At 27.7% G+C, this 17625-nt stretch overlaps 1 protein-coding gene across 1 annotated transcript in view; it reads right to left on the bottom strand.

The window, feature by feature from the left end:
* Positions 1-16095, bottom strand: part of LOC111633491 — a 97468-nt gene extending 81373 nt beyond the window's left edge. Inside the window, exons 1-2 of the mRNA XM_023378073.1 lie at positions 15961-16095; positions 5015-5294 (exon numbers count right to left, since the gene is read on the bottom strand). Coding sequence (XP_023233841.1) covers positions 5015-5294; positions 15961-15982 — 302 coding nt within the window. The 5' untranslated portion in view covers positions 15983-16095. The remainder of the gene's footprint in view (positions 1-5014; positions 5295-15960) is intronic.
* Positions 16096-17625: the final 1530 nt, after the last annotated feature.

Below are 17625 nucleotides of genomic sequence, written 5' to 3' on the forward strand. Positions count from 1 at the left end.
TATAAAATCTAATTGTTAATGTCACCAGATTAACTTGCAAGAGTTATAATTTAGTTTCATTTTCCACTCTAAGCCAGATAGTTTTTTCTAAATTTCTCTAAATTAATTAGTCATTAATTTATAATTATTAAATATAGTATGAGAATGTGCTTAATGCTTCATTCTTGTATTAACCATTATAAAATTAAATCATTGCTTCATTATTCTTTTTATGAAACTAAGGTAAAAATCTACTTATAAGAAAATCTTTAAAGACAAATACTACAGGACTTATTTTCTTTTAAACTAGTTGTACCCAACAAAATATCTGCTGTAAAAAATTGTTAAGTAAAAATAAAGTAAGTAAAGAAGCAAATATATATATTAATATCAAATGTTTTGATATACTACTGTGATCAAAATTATTAGGAATGGTTTGTTTAAAATGTGTACATGTAAGAGGGCATATCATTTTTCTTTTCTTTTTTTCCATTTGATATTACTTTCATTGACATCTAGTAGCAGCAATCTGTATGTCATTGTCTGTTTTCATTTGAAAAAATGCTTGTTTTGTGCTGGTGATTTTTCAAAATTTTGAGTGTAATGCTGGCTCTCCACTTAGCATGATTTTGAGGCAATTCAATCACTTTTGTCATTGCTCATGTGCAAGAAAAGTCACTTTTCAGTTAGAATCACTTCCAAGTAGTTTGACGACAGAGTACTGGGACAATGTATATCTTTGCCTGGCAATTCTGTTGCAGCCAATCAACATGCAGCATCTGTAATCCCAAGTGTACTTGACATCATAGTTTTATCCATCATTCTTAGCATTATATACTGCATGATGTAGAAATTTTAAAAAGATGCAAAAAAATAGCATATATTAAATTTTTAAAAATTAAATTGGAAATAGTTAAATTTAAAAACTCATGCCAAGCTTTATATAGTTTCTGGATACAAATTCACTAAGTTCAGTATTAATAAAGTTCCTTTAGTATTAACACAAGCACTTTCGATGAGTGTATAACCATCGTCTTCAGGTGAAATGAACAAATTTTAACGAAACAAACGTGCAGAATGTTCCAAAGGAACAGAATTTTTAAATTTAAATCAGGTGTCTGGAAATTCTGCACGTTAACTATTTGCATGTTAAGAACATGCAAATAGTTTTTGATATGTTCGAATCTTTAAATTTTACAGTGCTAGCGGCACATGTGTAGAAATGCTACTGCGTTGACGATGCGATGTTAGGTGTGTTTCAAGGCAATCCACACCCCGGGTAGATCGAGGGTGGGAACATTGCATGCTTCTGTAGTAGCTGTGAGAAGCGCTTCCCAGATGAACACAAGCCTTCAATTGTTGCAGCATTTAAGTATTGCTGTTCTGGGCCATAGCAGGTTGTAGCCTTGCTCAAAAACTTTTTTAGCGAGCTCTGTAGAACATCTTCCTTTGGCTACATCGTCCTGATGCTTTGTAAGGTGGGAGGCGAGCATTCTTGTTGTTGCTTCTATGTATCTTGTAATAGCTCCTGTTGCCAGATTTTCTAGCACGGCAATACTTAAATGCTGCAACAATTGAAGGCTTGTGTTCATCTGGGAAGCGCTTCTCACAGCTACTACAGAAGCATGCAATGTTCCCACCGTTGATCTACCCGGGGTGTGGATTGCCTTGTATCGGCATCTAAAAAACGAAACACACCTAACATCGCATCGCCAACGCGGTAGCATTTCCATGCATGTGCTGCTAGCACTGTAAAATTTAAAGATTCGAACATATCAAAAACTATTTGCACGTTCTTAACAGAATTTCCAGATACCTGGTTTAAATTTAAAAATTCTGTTCCTTTGGAACATTCTGCATGCTCGTTTTGTTAAAATTTGTTCATTTCACCTGAAGACGACGGTTATACACTCATCGAAAGTGCTTGTGTTAATACTAAAGGAACTTTATTAATACTGAACTCAGTGAATTTGTATCCAGAAATTAAATTAAAAAATATAAAACTTTGTTTTAAGTTGAAAGTTTTGCCACCATTTTAAAACATTCCCATAATTCATTGGAAATCACCTTCCATCTCACATAAAGTGAGATAGGTACTGTACTGTACATAGAGCAGCGATTGCATAGCTCTATGAATCATAAGATGATGAGAACACAATTGCACTAAGTGGAGAGCCAGGATAACTGAGTTAAGAATGTGCATTCAATTTTGTTTTTGCAACAGAATTACTGCTACAAAAACATTGGGAAATGTTGCAAAAAGCCTTTGGTGACGATAATCTATCAAAAAACACAAGTTTGAGTGATACAAAATGTTCAAGTGATACAAAATGTTCAAGGAAAGCAGAGAACACGTTGAAGATGAACCATGCTCTGGTAGACCATTCACTTTAACTGATGAACAATATGTCACTCAACTCACAGATCTGGTGCTCAATGATCGTTGTTTAACAATTAGGGACATTACTGAACATGTTCCAGTATCATTTGAATCTTGTCAAGCATTTTTAAAAGATCATTTTGGCTTGCAGCATGTTGTTTCTGAAGTCATCCTGAAAATGCTGAATTTTTTCCAAAAACATGTTCAAGTGGTCAAGGAAATGATTTCTCAAAGCAAATCATTTTTAAAGTGCATCATTATGGATGATTAAAGATGGATCTACACTTTTGACACCAAAACAGCTCAAGAATTGAATAAATGGCACTTGAAGTAAAGAAGACCAAAAAGATCATGTCAAACAAATTCAGTCAAAAATCAAGGTCGTGTTCACTTTTTCTTTCATTGTAGTGATGATGTGTATTGCCAATTCCTTCTGACAGGGAAAATGTCATCAAAGAATATTATTTGAACATTTTGCATTGTTTTCATGAAGAATTTCATAGAAAACAACCTGATTTGGAGTGAAAAAACTCATGGATTTTGCACTGCAACGATACACCTGACTCATGATGCTCCTGTTGTTCATAAATTTTTGACCAAAAATTCAACAAATACAGTAATACAAACTCCATATTCATCTGATATGGCACCATATGACTTTTTTCCTGTTTCCTGAACTAAAATTTCCACTTCATGGTCACAACTTTTGAGTTAATTGATGCCATAAAACAAAATTCAGTGCAAGTCCCAAAAGGGTTTCAGAAAATGACTTTAAAGTGCATGTTTTGAGACTTGGGAAAAAAGGTGGCATAAGTGCATTGTATTGCAGTGAGAGAGGATTACTTTGAACAAGACAAAATAAATTTTGATGAATAGATTCAAATCTTTGTTTTACTGAACCATTTATGATACTTTTTGATCACAGGGAAATAACACTATTTTTTCTGTAATAGTCAATTTTATTATGAAACCAGTACTAGAAAATCTGGTATCAAAATATTTCTTACTTCAAGATTGCTAATTACATTACTATATCAAGTTTTTAACAAACAAATATTAATTATTAGTAAATAATGTTAAAACATTGAAGATTACCCTTATTATTAATTATTTCTGAAATACAAGAATACATTTTTTGTGTAAAAGTATTTCAGTCCAGATATTAAAATCAACACACCTAGTGGGATGCAAGACTATTGCAAGGGGATACAGCTTTTACCAAATTATTATTTTTTAATACAAGCAAACAAACAGTCAAATCGATGTAGAAAAAATAAACCAGCAAAACAGTTATGTCTAATTCACAACCCTCGTTGAGTACGAATGCTAAAAATCCATCCACAAAATGTCTTGACAAAAATCAATGCTGCAGCAAACAATATATTTCATTTAATAAGATATATTGTTTTGTATGCCATTAAATAAATTATAAGGACAGTATTTATGAAATTAGATTATTATGAAAACTGAGAGGCACAACAATTTTTTTCTGAAAAAGAGGGGACAGAAGGTATAGAAAGTTTGGAATCAACTGACTTACAACATTCATATATGTTTTATTGAAATTCAAAATAAAGAAATTAAAAAAAATCACAGTTAATAAAAATTGAAAAATATAAATTAGTACTGTAAGGAACCAAGTCTGAGCGTTATTTTTAGTTACTTTTATTTTTGCTTTTATTCTATTTTTGTTTGGGGCTTATGTTTTGTTAGGATGAAGGTTTCCTCACCACTCACCTTAGAAACTTAAAATAGAAGAGAAACCAACTCACTGACGAGAAAAAAGTGCCATAGATAAAACTTGCGCACACTTGCGCTCCTGAGTGGAAAAAAGTAAGTCCACAATGAGAGAAGGGGGGAACTCCCCACAAGCACAACTTAAAGAATAAAACATCCCGAAAATTGTCATAAAGAATAATGTAAAAAGTTAGAAAGTATTGTCGGAAAATAGGCTGCCAGGCAAACAGAAAAAGTTTATTGTTAGCAATAAGTATGTAAATGAGGGGAGTGATCTCACTCAGAATTGTGACATCACCTCACAGTATAAAGACCGAACCTCAAGTGAAGATGACTGAGGTGAGCTTCTGTTAACAATGAGCATGATGAGCTTTGTAGCAGCAAACGAGAGAGGTGTCCGATAGGATAAAGTAGTTCCAAGGTGATTTTGAAGTTATTCGATTTGTGGATCAAAGATTAGTGAAAGTCTTGAGAGTTGAGGAAAAAGGTTCCTAGTATATTGAGGTGATGATTAGGATCTTTAATTCATAAGAATTATTGTACATAAGTTAAGTCTTTGAATTTTTTGTCAAATTCCAAAGGGGAATACAGTTAAGTTAGAAAATAGATTGATTTGAGTTTTGTCGAGTTGATTCTTATTGATTTACGTTGAATAAATTGTTATTTAATTTTTACTAAATTTTGTATATAGTTATTACTAGAAATTTTTATTAAATATTGGATTGTTTTTGACTAACTTTGGCATTATTTAACTCGGTGCATGCTTAAAGTCCAGGCCTGGCACATTAACGCAAATCCGCGTAAAGTACCCGTTAGGTAACGGCTATTTCCAGCACACAGTCGTGTTGATAATCATTGGAAAAGGTGAAAAAATAATACAGTACTTTACAGTACTTTAAAATGCTTGATAAAACTTACATGTTATTTTCTCTGTCTGATTTTAACAAAGGAGTATTTTCTAAACTTGTTAATGGATCTGGATTTGGTTCTACACCCATAGAAATTGTATCAAGCTTGGCATAGCTGTGACGACTTTTAATTGATGATTTGCTACTGAAGCGGCATACTGCATCCAGTTCCTCATATAATTCATCAAATGTATGATCTGGGGACTCAGAATCAATAGGTTCTGGATTACTATTAACATCAGATGGATCCAAATGGTAATTGGGATTGGTAAAACTCAAGACACCATTCTCTGAAAAAAATAAGTTAATGCTAAAAAATATATCAAACTTTAAAACATTATATAAAGATAATATATAAATATTGTGAACTTGCTTAAGTTTAATTTGAAAACAGAATAATTCAGTAAGTGAGATCACATAAAGGAATAATCTAAAAACTGGAATGTTAAATTATAATAAATTTGAATATGATAAATGGTTTTGCATATTGTATGTTATATACTCTATTTTCATGCAAATTACCCATAGGCTATCCATGTTTAAAAGATAGCTTCAAAGAAGCATGGGTTATGCATGGGCACAAGTTATATGCTTATACTAAATTCCAATTATGAACTTGGAGCTCTGCTCTAGTGTATATGGTGAAATGTGTTATGCAAAAATAAAATTTTTGTTCTGCAGATTTTTTTGCAGGTTATATACTGCTGTGGATTATATAAGCCTTTAAAAAAGTATCATTTTAGAGATAATACAATATTAAAACTAAATGACTTCTAATAGACATATATTCAGATATAACTTTAAATTTATAACTAAATATAAATCAGACTATCCTTCAGAAAATACAGACTGATTAGAACTATATACAGTATAAAAAATATTTTTTTTATATAAAATTTAAACAAGTTCCAGCATTTTTAAAAGAATACTCTAGTGCAATTTTTTCATAAATCAAACTAAAAAGAAATATCTGCAATCAAAAATAAGAATATAAAATATATTAAGAAAAACAAACAAGAATATAAAAACATTTTTAATATATCTCTAATAGTAAATATAAAGCTTCACTATATATCTAATATTAAAATTTATAAAAAATATTTAAATAATAATTATAAATTTTCCAAAACTCATTTTTTAGCAAAACAGCATTAAAAACTTCATTTCTAAAGTATCAAAATAATCATAATCTAATAACAAATTTTTAAAATATTACGATCGGCAATGTCTTTTTTGTTGACTATAAAAATTTACATGCCATAAAGATATCAATGCCAAGCAACATACAGTAAGACCCCGCTTAATGCGGGGATGCGTTCCTAGACAACAAAGCATTAAACGAAACAGTGTTAAACTAGGTAATTTTAACATAGAATAAATAGGGATAGAGGAACATGCAATCGGAAAAAAATTTTACTTTAATTTTATTTTTATATTAATTTGTATAATAATATATGTTAAATAACACAAAAATATGCACACAGAAATGTATAATAATATATTAATTAGTTCATTTTTTTTATATTAATAGTTTATTTTTTGTGACGAAGGTCCTGACTTCTGCGAAATTCTTGTTTTTTTTGCAATAAAGTCGTAAAGTTTCATTTGTCACTTTTTTTTTCTTTCCTTAAGCAAATGTCAGTAGCAGAAGATCACATCCAAAATGCCACTTTTTGCTTTTGCACTCCTTTCAGAATCTGGATCATTCACTAGTTTGATCAACGATTTCGGTTATCGTTACCAAACTTTTACTAAGGAAATCTGTACAGAAATTTTTTGGGTTGTTCGTTTTCAGAATCTCCATTTTCCAGTTCCACACGAATTCCATGTTCTGCCAGTTCTTGAAGGTCATCGTTGGTAAGGCTTTCACCAGAAACCTGCTGTAACTCCTCAATATCCTGTTCGTCTACATCTCCTAGTCCTGCTGTATCAATTAGGTTGAGCTTGATCAACCTAACGATACAGATATAGGCTCTTCTCATTGAGAATTCTTGGATACCTTTATCTGTAACTTCTTCCACACTTTGTTCGTGCACTTATCAGTTAATTCTTGCCAAGCAAAGCCGATATTGCCTATGGCATCCATGATATATTTTTTCCAAAATTGTACCAAACAAACATAGATTTAAAGAAAGTACATCTTTTTGCCACCTTTTCCAATTGGTTCGTGTTCGTAAATAATCATATTACGTATGAATCAATAAAATTCCACAATAATTTAAATCGGCATAAATTTTGAGCTTTTTTTAAGCTTTAAGCAGACAGCATTATATTGAATCAGAATTAAGCGGGATCTTACTGTACTTTGTAACAGTATACAAATTATCATATATTGCATAAATTTATCAAAAAATTTTGGTTTGATTGGAAAATGATCATTGGATAACTATAGTTTGCAGATTAATTTAAAAGAGAGAGAGAGAGTGAGAGAGAGAGAGAAAAAATGTTTTTTTGGCCTACCAGTTTTTATGATATGTAAATTTTCAAAATGATATTCATTAGAGTTATACCATTGACTTCTGTATAATAAAGTCTTTTTTGACTGTTTTGTTAGAAAATGGTCATAAAATAAACATTCAACTAGAATGTTCTCTTTGTTAATTTTTTTTAAATAAAATAAAATTTTCAAATTAATCAAAATTTATTAGTATCTCTGGATACATTTAAATCAATCTATAAATTTTTGTTAAATATTACAGACCAGCTTATAAATATTTCAGAAATATAACATTTCTAAACAATAGCTATGGAAGAACTTTCATCAGGGCTAGTGACAGATTAAACATGATATTATATTAAATTTATCTATTTACTTAACTCTGAAACCACTTCTATAGTTTTTCCTATGTAGAAAACCTAAATAAATATATAACTTGTTTGTGCAAATGATACTGAATAAAGTTTCTGAATAAATATGAAATAGTTAGCAGCAGCTTTTGAACTGGGAGACTGGCACTTCTTTAATTTTTAGCAAGGAAAGAAGTGGGTCGGCCATGCTTAACTTTAAACTCATTTATATTGATACTTAAGCTTTATTATTTGACATCATTTCAAATGTTAAGAATTTATTTAAAATTATGAAAAGTAAATATATTTACTTTCTTAATATATTTTAAAATACATTAATAATTGCCTATAAATTATCATCTAGCAAATATACATATTCATAGCAACATATAAGAAGTACAAAACATCAAAAAAAAAAAAAAAAACAAATCCTTGTAAGAAACTTCATCAAGACAGCAACAGTTTATTGGACAGGCCTTACAAAATGCAGTCAGTTCTCCAAAGAATCAATTTTTTCTTAATATTGCTGAAACATTTATCAGAACAGGAATTCCATTATCAAAACTCAAACAATCTATATTTGAAAATTATCTTGAAAAATATATTGGAAAAAATTGCCAGATGAAAGTACTATTAGGAAGAAATTCTTGCCTTCTGTCTAACAAGCAACTTTTCAAAAAGTGTTAAGTACTATGGACGAGAATCCAGTCTGCTTTATCTTGGATAAGACTACTGATGCCTTAAATAGGTGTGTGTTAAATATCTTGGTAGTTCCTCTAACTGGTGAATATGTAAAACCTATGTTGCTGAAAACATATTTTTTGAAAAAACTAACTAACAACTAACAACACAGTCGTCATGCAAGCTTTTAACGATGCCTGCTCAAAGCTTCTGCCAGATGGAATTTGATATGACGATGTGATTCTTATTCTTTCAGATCAAGCATCATACATGGTACTCACTTTTAACAATTTGAAAGGAATGTACCCAAATATGAAACATGTTACTTGTTTAGCCCATGCTATTCATAGTGTGTGTGAATGTATTTGCAATAAGTGCTATGTAGTAAATTCATATATGTCTGAAATGAAAAAAATTCTGCTGAAGTGTCCAACAAGAATTCAATAATACAAGGACATTAATAGTCTGCCTCTTCCACAAGTTCCAATAGTAACTCACTGGGGAACTTGGATAAATGCTGTGGTGTTTCATTGTGAACATTTTCAGATGATTTCAGAATTTCTTAAACAATTGCAGTCAGAAACTGCCACCATATATAAAATTCAACAGGTTATAAAAGACCAAAAATTGGAAGAAGAACTTTATGCAGTACACACATTTAAGTTCTTAGTAGAAACAATAAAAAGTTTGGAAGAAACTGGAAACACTATGGAATATCAGTGGGGAATAGTTAAAGAAACTCTAAACTGATTAGAGGAATTTGCAAAAGAAAAGTTTGAGCAATCAATTCAGAAAAACCCAGATATTCAAGAATTTGTTCATTGCAAAGACTTGAACCAGAGAATTAAATGTGCATGGTTTGCTCCACTTGTTTCTGTAGAAGTAGAAAGATTTTTCTCCATATATAAACATTTGTTAGTAGACAAGTAAATGAAATTTACAGAAAAACACATCAAAATGATAAATATTGTGTACCGTAACAGATTTTTATTTGAATAGAACTAATTGTGTTTTCTGAAATGTAAATTTTTGCACTTATTTCTGCCCCTTTTCAGCCTTTTTCCTGCACCTTTTTTAAATCTTTTTTTTTTCACCTAAAAATCCAGCCTATACTCATAATACAGTAGGTTAATCTTCATTGCTGCCATCTTGGATTTTCCCTTTCTCTTTACATTAACAAATCTATCTTTCTTCATGGAAATATTTTTTGCTAGTACAAAAATTGAGTGCCAGTCAATGTTCCCTCTAATTTTTTTTGTCAATGAGCAGAACATATACTTCTCTGAGCAAAAAAAATTTTTTGCTGAGCAGATTCTGAGAAAAAAATTTTTCTGAGCATATATATATATAAAATCTTATTTTTTTTTATAAAAATTAAAATGATTAATTATAAAGTAGAGATTAAAATTCATTTTAAAACATACTTTTATACAAATTATTAGCTCTTGTCAATGATTTAATGTATTTAATTGAAATATACGTAGCAATAATCATGTTGCAGACAGAGTGAGAAATAAGTAAACAACAATTCAAATCGGTGTGCATGCTCGCCTACGCGGCACATAAATTCTCGTGTGCGGCAACAATTTGAGCAGTGCGCGGCTGCGCAGCTTAGAGGGAACATTGATGCCAGTGTGATTCACTAAACAGAAACATTTGCAGAAAACATCACTAATGCTATGAAATTTGCTTTGATTTTTTGTGTTTCACTAACAAATTTCACTTGCTGTGAACTAGCTTTTAATGTAGAAGATATTTCACTAAATAGTTTTATTAGGCATATAATATCAGTATTCTTTTTTGTTTCTAGATAATGAAATATTTAAAATAATTAATAATCACTGCAATATCTTTTAAACAGCACCAGAAAATGTTATATAAAACAGAATTCATCTAAATAAAAAACTTCATAAGATAAATTATAATTTTAGTTAACTTTATGAAATAAATCTAAAAATTAATATTACTATTAATTTAATAAAATATTTAATAAAANATCTAACCAAGAAAAATTAATTTAATAAAATATTTAATAAAAATTTTTTTTCAATTAATGAATTATATTTTTTCATCAATTATTAGAAATTATTAAATTAAAATAAATTATAACTTTTTTAACTTCAATATCATAAATTAAACAAAACTTTTTACATTAAATTTAATTGAAATTATCACTGCAGTATCAAGAAAATAAAAATAGTTTAAAAAATAATCCTTTAATTTTTTGACCAAAGGTATTTTGTAATTTTATATTTAAAACTTTATAATTATATGTTTTAGAAAATAATATTTTAAAAGTTTAAATATATTTTTAAACACTATATCTATATGCAAATAGATTGTAATAAAAAAAATTAAAATTTTTCTGTTAAAATAAATTCAACACAATCATAAATTTTTATGATTGTGTTGAATTTAGTGTATCAATTTAGGGTTTTCCTATTTTTATATATTATTTGCAATGACAATTTATATTCTTCTACCTGAAAGAATAGCATAAAATTTAACAATAAAGAATGATTTCTACAAGTAATTCTTTAGAAATAATAAATGCTTTCATAGTATTTTAATTAAAACTTATTTAAAATTTAACATTTTAAATAAGTTAATCAATCATTTAAAATAATTACAAATTTATATTAATCACTGTATATTTCTTGTCATGCACACTAACTGTAATTTTATAGTACTGTATGTCCAATGCAATGTTGCCACACCGATTTGCTTGCTATTGTTAGATTCCTTAAGCAATTTTCGGTATATTCCGGTAGTTTTCGGTAGATCGACTTTTTGTAGCAGAAAGGAGGTTGCACATAAATACTTTTTTCGTCATTTATTTTATTATAAACTATAAAACAATAAAAAACTAACACAGAACACTTAATTAGTAAATTATTATTTTTTTACATAAGTAGGTACATTTTGTCTTATTTTTCTAACAAAATACAGTATTACATTTTATTTTTCGGAAATTAATAATAATTATTATTATTTAATATCTTCTGTTTGTATGTTTTTAACATTCTGTTTGTTATTTTTGAAATTAAATTATCTTTTACAGGAAAATCATAACAGTAATTTTTTCCAATTAATTGTTTAGTAAGAAGTAAGCCAGTGATTGTTTCAGAGCTCTGTTTATTTCTTTGTTTCGTGTTTAACAGATTTATTTACGAAAATATTATTTCTACATTAGCTGAAGAATGGGGCAGACACAAGATATTCTCAACAAAACGAGATAGAGTCTTTGCAATAAAGTCTCTTACAATATATAAGAAATGAAGGTACAAAGAAATGTTTTATTGAGAATTTTTAGATACATTGAAAATAAAAATTTCTTTCTTGAATTATCATTAACTTTTCGGTAGATTTGGTGCTTCAGTCGGTAGATCGGTCCAAAAATCGGTAGATCTACCGAAAATTCGGTAGACGTGGCAACATTGGTCCAATGACAGTAAGAAAGCTCTAACTATATATTTCATCAGAATTATAATTTGTAACAATTTTTCATTTAAATATTTTGTTCAACAAAATTCTCTGTTACAGAGACAAATTATTATTCTGATAATAAACTGAAAATCAAGAAAGTACAACAGCTTCAGAAATTACATATACAGTAGAGGGTCATTTATCCGAAAGAATTCCAGTCGGCAAATTTAAATTTTCGCTAGTGCTGTGGCGCTGCAATCTTTGGCTATATCTTGGGCTATTCCAATATTTTGTTTGTTGATGTATATGTTTTAGCTGGCAGCACTGGCACTTGTGTGTGGTGTTTTTCTGAGGACTGTGTGTCGTGCTGAATCGAACATTTTTGATACCAGATAACTTCTAAAGTATAATTGTTTTTGTTTTTATATTTTTCAATATATTTATTTTGTTCGTACAAAATAAAAAAATAATTTTTAACGATACAATAGTCTTCGTTAGGCTTAAAATTCAACGCGAAGCGACACGCAACGGAGAAAAATTTCAACATGGGATAAGTTAATATATTTTTTCGTACATAATCGGCTATCCGAAAAATAAGTTATCCGAACAACCAGTCCCCAATTGATTCGGATAAACGACGCTCTACTGTATTTAATTCTGTTCATTATTTATTAATAAAATAATTTATCTTTTTCCAAATCACAGGTTGAATTATATATATTACTAAATAATAATTGCTTATTTAAATGTTAAAATTTATTTAATTCTCAAAAATGTTTTCTGGTAGCTCTCTAATAATTTTTCTAAAAGTTTCAAGTTAAAATTCAAATATAAAGTGAAAGGCCTTAAGCCAAAATAAATATTGTCCTATCATCTTACAATCACTTTCTCTGAATATGACATTCATTCATATTGACTTCAATATTAATCAAAATTATTATGTTAAAAGCACTTATAATTAAAAAGCATTGCTCTTATATCTCTTGTCTAACTATATTAGTATAACATGTTAATAATATAAAGTAAATATTTGCCAGCTTTGGTTGAAGATTGTATTAAGTATTAAATAACACATTTTTCAGGTAATCAGGATTACTAAATAACTATAATCATATTAATGAATTACTACAATCTCAATGAACTTCATAATTATTTAAAAACTATATAGTATTAAATTAAGTGGGTCAATTTAAATAATAAATTTATTTTAAGATAAAAATGATTCAAATGATTAATATTTCATAAATAATTAAACAATACAGAAATTTAAAATGTAAAAACAACAAAATTTTTACTTGCTATTTAAATAATTTAAAGCTTTAATAAAATTTTAATGTTTCAAATATCAATCAAAATTTACGTGTTTACATTTTGAAAATCTTTTCACAGAATTATAAATATAAAACATATATACAGACTAAATCTGTAAGGATTTTTTTTTTTTAACTTTCGATTTACGATTTCTTTTATTATTAATAACTATTGTACAATGCTAGTGTCAATTTCCCTGAGGATTTACCATTAAACATTTAATATATACTTTATATATATCAGAGTTTACAGAAAATGTTCAAAACAACCTCATTCATTTCAATGAAAGTAACACCAAAAGAAATTTTCTTTAAAAAACTTTTTAAACTAAAAATATAAAGAATAAACTAGATAAAAAAAAAATACTGTAATTACGATCTTTCGTGATTCAAAGCTTCCTTTAAGAATACATCCGAGAGAATTAACTGGACAGGAAGCAGAAGCTTACCGACTTGTCCTCTGACCCTAACATAGTTAAGCAGCTACCTTCCTTGTTAGCCTCATCGATCCAGTATGTTGAATTTGGTCATTCGCTTTGGCCAATTAACTTTCTCTAAAATAACACGTAGATCTTCAATTGAGTAGGAATGAAATAATTCACGTATATAAAGTTCCTGAACTATGTTTACTGATAATCAATTTAAATGACATTAAAAAAAATAATTTTCTTCAAAGTTCATTTATATTATAATGCAACTACTGTATATTGGAATTATACGAATTTTATTAAACATAGAGTATTATTTTCATTAAAATGCGCAAGATAAATACTAATCTTGAATATAATTAATAAATTAAAATGAATAATTTTAAGACAAAAATTAATTTTATATTATTTTAAATTTCTTTTCATTTATTATTGTCAAAATTGTCACTTACGCTATTTATAAAAATTTTTACGTTAGCTGTAAAAATTAAGATTAAAAATTCTACAAGCCATATTTGAGTCGTTTGCGTTTATAATGATGTACAGCTTTTTAAAATTCAAAACAAATGCATTCAACTTTTAAATATTAAAATATTCCCTACAAATACATCTATAAAAAATTGTAAACGAATTTTTTAACACTCCCAACTAATTCTGAGCGAGTTTCCAAGAGAATTATAACGAGCTTTTGTTTTATTCAACTGTTTTAATGATCTGTATAATTTCAAAAACTATTCAAATTTAGAAATGAATTTACTAAAGCTTTTTGTTAAAAATAATAATTCATTCAAATTTTCAAATGTAAATATATTTGTTAAATACTCAAAATATCAAGTTAATTAATTACATAATCGTTCTCTTTCTTATCAGTCGCATATTATTATGACAATGATCCTACTAGCAAACATTCGAACAAAATTTTAGTTAAACAAGCAAACAAAAAAACAATCATCATAAAAAATGATAAATATTAATATATCACTTGTTCATTCCATTATATATTTATTTACTCTAAAATTGCTATTTTCTTGCATATTTTATCAGATGAAAATATCGAAAAATCAATAAATTCAATTACCCTTTAAACTTTAAAATTGTAATTAGTTTTTTGATCCACCATCATTAATGACTCATTCTATTCACACCAGTAAAATAATCAAGAAATTAGAGGTTAAAATTTCGAACTCTATTAATGGCGCGTCACTACCATGTGCTCCGTTTTTGTCACAACAATTAAATAAAAAGAAATTATTTACTGTCATAGCGTGTGAAAGAAAATGTCAAAAACATTTATATGCGCTAGTACAAAACAAATTCATTGTTTTATTAATAAACTAGTTCAAGTTATCGTTTAAGTCGGAAATGTATTTATTATTAAACTAATTTATAAATGACACTTATTCATAAAATGAAAATTTTGCTTAAAATTGAAATTTAAATTCTTCAATTTCCATACGACTAGGTCATCCAATGCAATTTGAAAACTAATCACAGTTATGATTAAACGGAATAGCAGAAACAGATGGGATTCAATTTTCTTTCAATAATGCTAAATGTATATTCGATAATAATTTAAAGGCTATTAATTATAATGCAAAAAAGTTTTTAAATAATTATAGTAAGTAACTAGACTTAATCGTTACTGTTTAAAAATGTTTAATTTATTTAACTTTAATTTCAATTAATTTTATATTATATCAAGAACTATTTTAAAATAAGTTTTGACCTCAAAAATTAATCTATAATAAAAAAAGCTTATATAAATAGTTAATACGTAATTATAAAATACTATGTAATACTAAAACAGATCATTAATCTTTCATATCGAAATTTTTAATTTTCAATATTATCGTATACGTATAATCACTTTAAAAGACAAATACTGTTGAATAAATAAAACACAAAATTATTTTTCCGAATTTAATAGATTAGGATAAATCTGGAATCTTACAATTTTTCCGAATTATAAAATAACACATTTATATTATTTTTATTTAAAAAAATGCTTTATTTTCGTTTACTCCTAAGCCCAAATCATTTATTTCGGCCATTTTATATTCTATATATTATAATAAACAGAAAAATACAGACAATGCCTAAAGGCTTTTACTATCAAGAGATCCAATGGGCGAGTTCATTGTTTCTTGAAATGAATCGATAACTAACCAGAGCGACACCGCTTCACTTTATTTTCCACTTTTCCCAAGAGCAAGAATAAAGTATAGAAAGTCATTCCTTGGGGAGAAAGGGTTGTCTCCGATCGATTTCCACCTGGACCATCATTCCTTTCAAGAAACAATAACCGTAGAATGTTCGATACCTACCAATGTCAAGCGTGTCACTCATGCTTAAAGATTCCCGTCCACTTCTCACGGATAGGAATTTGACAATCAACAGATAGTCACCAATCGCTTATTAACTTGATAACCTGAAGACCAAAAAAATAAATAAATAAATAAAATATTTAGTTTTAAAATACAATTTTTATGAAAAAACGATATATATTGAAATTATAAAATAAAATTATCATAACTCGTCGAAATCTTAAAGCATTTTAAAATAAAATAAATTCGTAGTCATCTTATAACAGTATTAATGCACAAATAATTTAAGATATGTTATTTAAAATTTCTAAATGAGCTATGTTAAATGTTAATGTAAGTAAACATTTTAATTAAAATTAAATTTGTAAAATTCGTAATTTATAAACAAATTTCTCTACAAGATTTAAACGTGTGTACGAACAGCGAAACATTATAAACTTCCCAGACACCGATCGAGGGGTGGAATAGAGGACCGGAAGTCTGTCAGAGTGTATGAATGGATTAATGTCCTCCTATAAAATAAATGCGGCGCACTTTTTTCTTTGTGCTGAATATTCAAACGCGGTCAGAATAAATAACCTAATTTCCAAATCTTTCAAATATGTATTTACACCAGATTTATCCTTCAAATTGATTTTTTATGGAAAATATTTCATAGAATTAATTTCATTAAGATTTATAATCACCATAAACGAAAAAACACATTCTACTTACATAGTTTTAGGAAGTATGATGATAATTCCATTAACTGAATCTAAAAAGTACCGTGAAAATCTTATACATTAAAAAAAATAATAATTTAATCTAACGGAAAATAATTATTAACTGGTCGAAATTAAATGCAGAAATATCAAAATCGATTTTCATTTAATCATATTAGCAAACTTTTTTCAGGTGGATTAGGTAAGGTATATTTGTAAAGACAGTAGAAGAAATCTAATTAGTAAAAGAAATTAATCAGCTTTTCTATAAGGCAAATATGCAACTGTCAGCATTTTAAATAAATGAATAGAAGTTTTTTCTTCCTTTTTTAAAAAAAAAAAAAATTTGATTTCATTAATTTTTAGATAGGGTCCTTAATTTATTCAAAGACAAAATACATTTAACGTCAATTCTTCAGAATGAAATATTATAACAATAAAAGTTTTAAGAAAGGAGTTAATAATTTCTCATGAATACGTATAAAAATTTTATCTAGAAAATGCTTTAAGCACTGTCACTAGCAGATTTAAGAATTCGTGAGCGTGGGTCATTAAAGAAAATTATCTAGATGAATTATTTAAATAATCGAATGCAAGAAATAAAAACTGAAAACGGAAATTTGATACTCAGTAAGATATTGTCTATATAATACAGAGAAAAATGAAATCAGACATTTATCTTCACTCAAACTGAATTATAAAAAGATAAATTCCATAAATAACTAAGATGTCTAATAGTAAAATCATGTAGTAAACCTGCAAAAACCTGCATTTTGAAAGATAAAAAAGTCTATGATAAAAGTAGTGAAATATTCAACATATTCTTACCTTGTAAAAAGGACAATAAAATCTCTTTAAAAAGTTATTTAATAATCCATACATAATTATTAAAAATATGTTTGTTTTATGACATTTCATATTAAATATTTTAATAATGTGTCATAAAACAAACTTATGTTCCCTG

Source organism: Centruroides sculpturatus, unplaced genomic scaffold, assembly GCF_000671375.1.
Source record: "Centruroides sculpturatus isolate CEXI.00-Female unplaced genomic scaffold, Cexi_2.0 scaffold759, whole genome shotgun sequence".
Classification (NCBI taxonomy): domain Eukaryota; kingdom Metazoa; phylum Arthropoda; class Arachnida; order Scorpiones; family Buthidae; genus Centruroides; species Centruroides sculpturatus.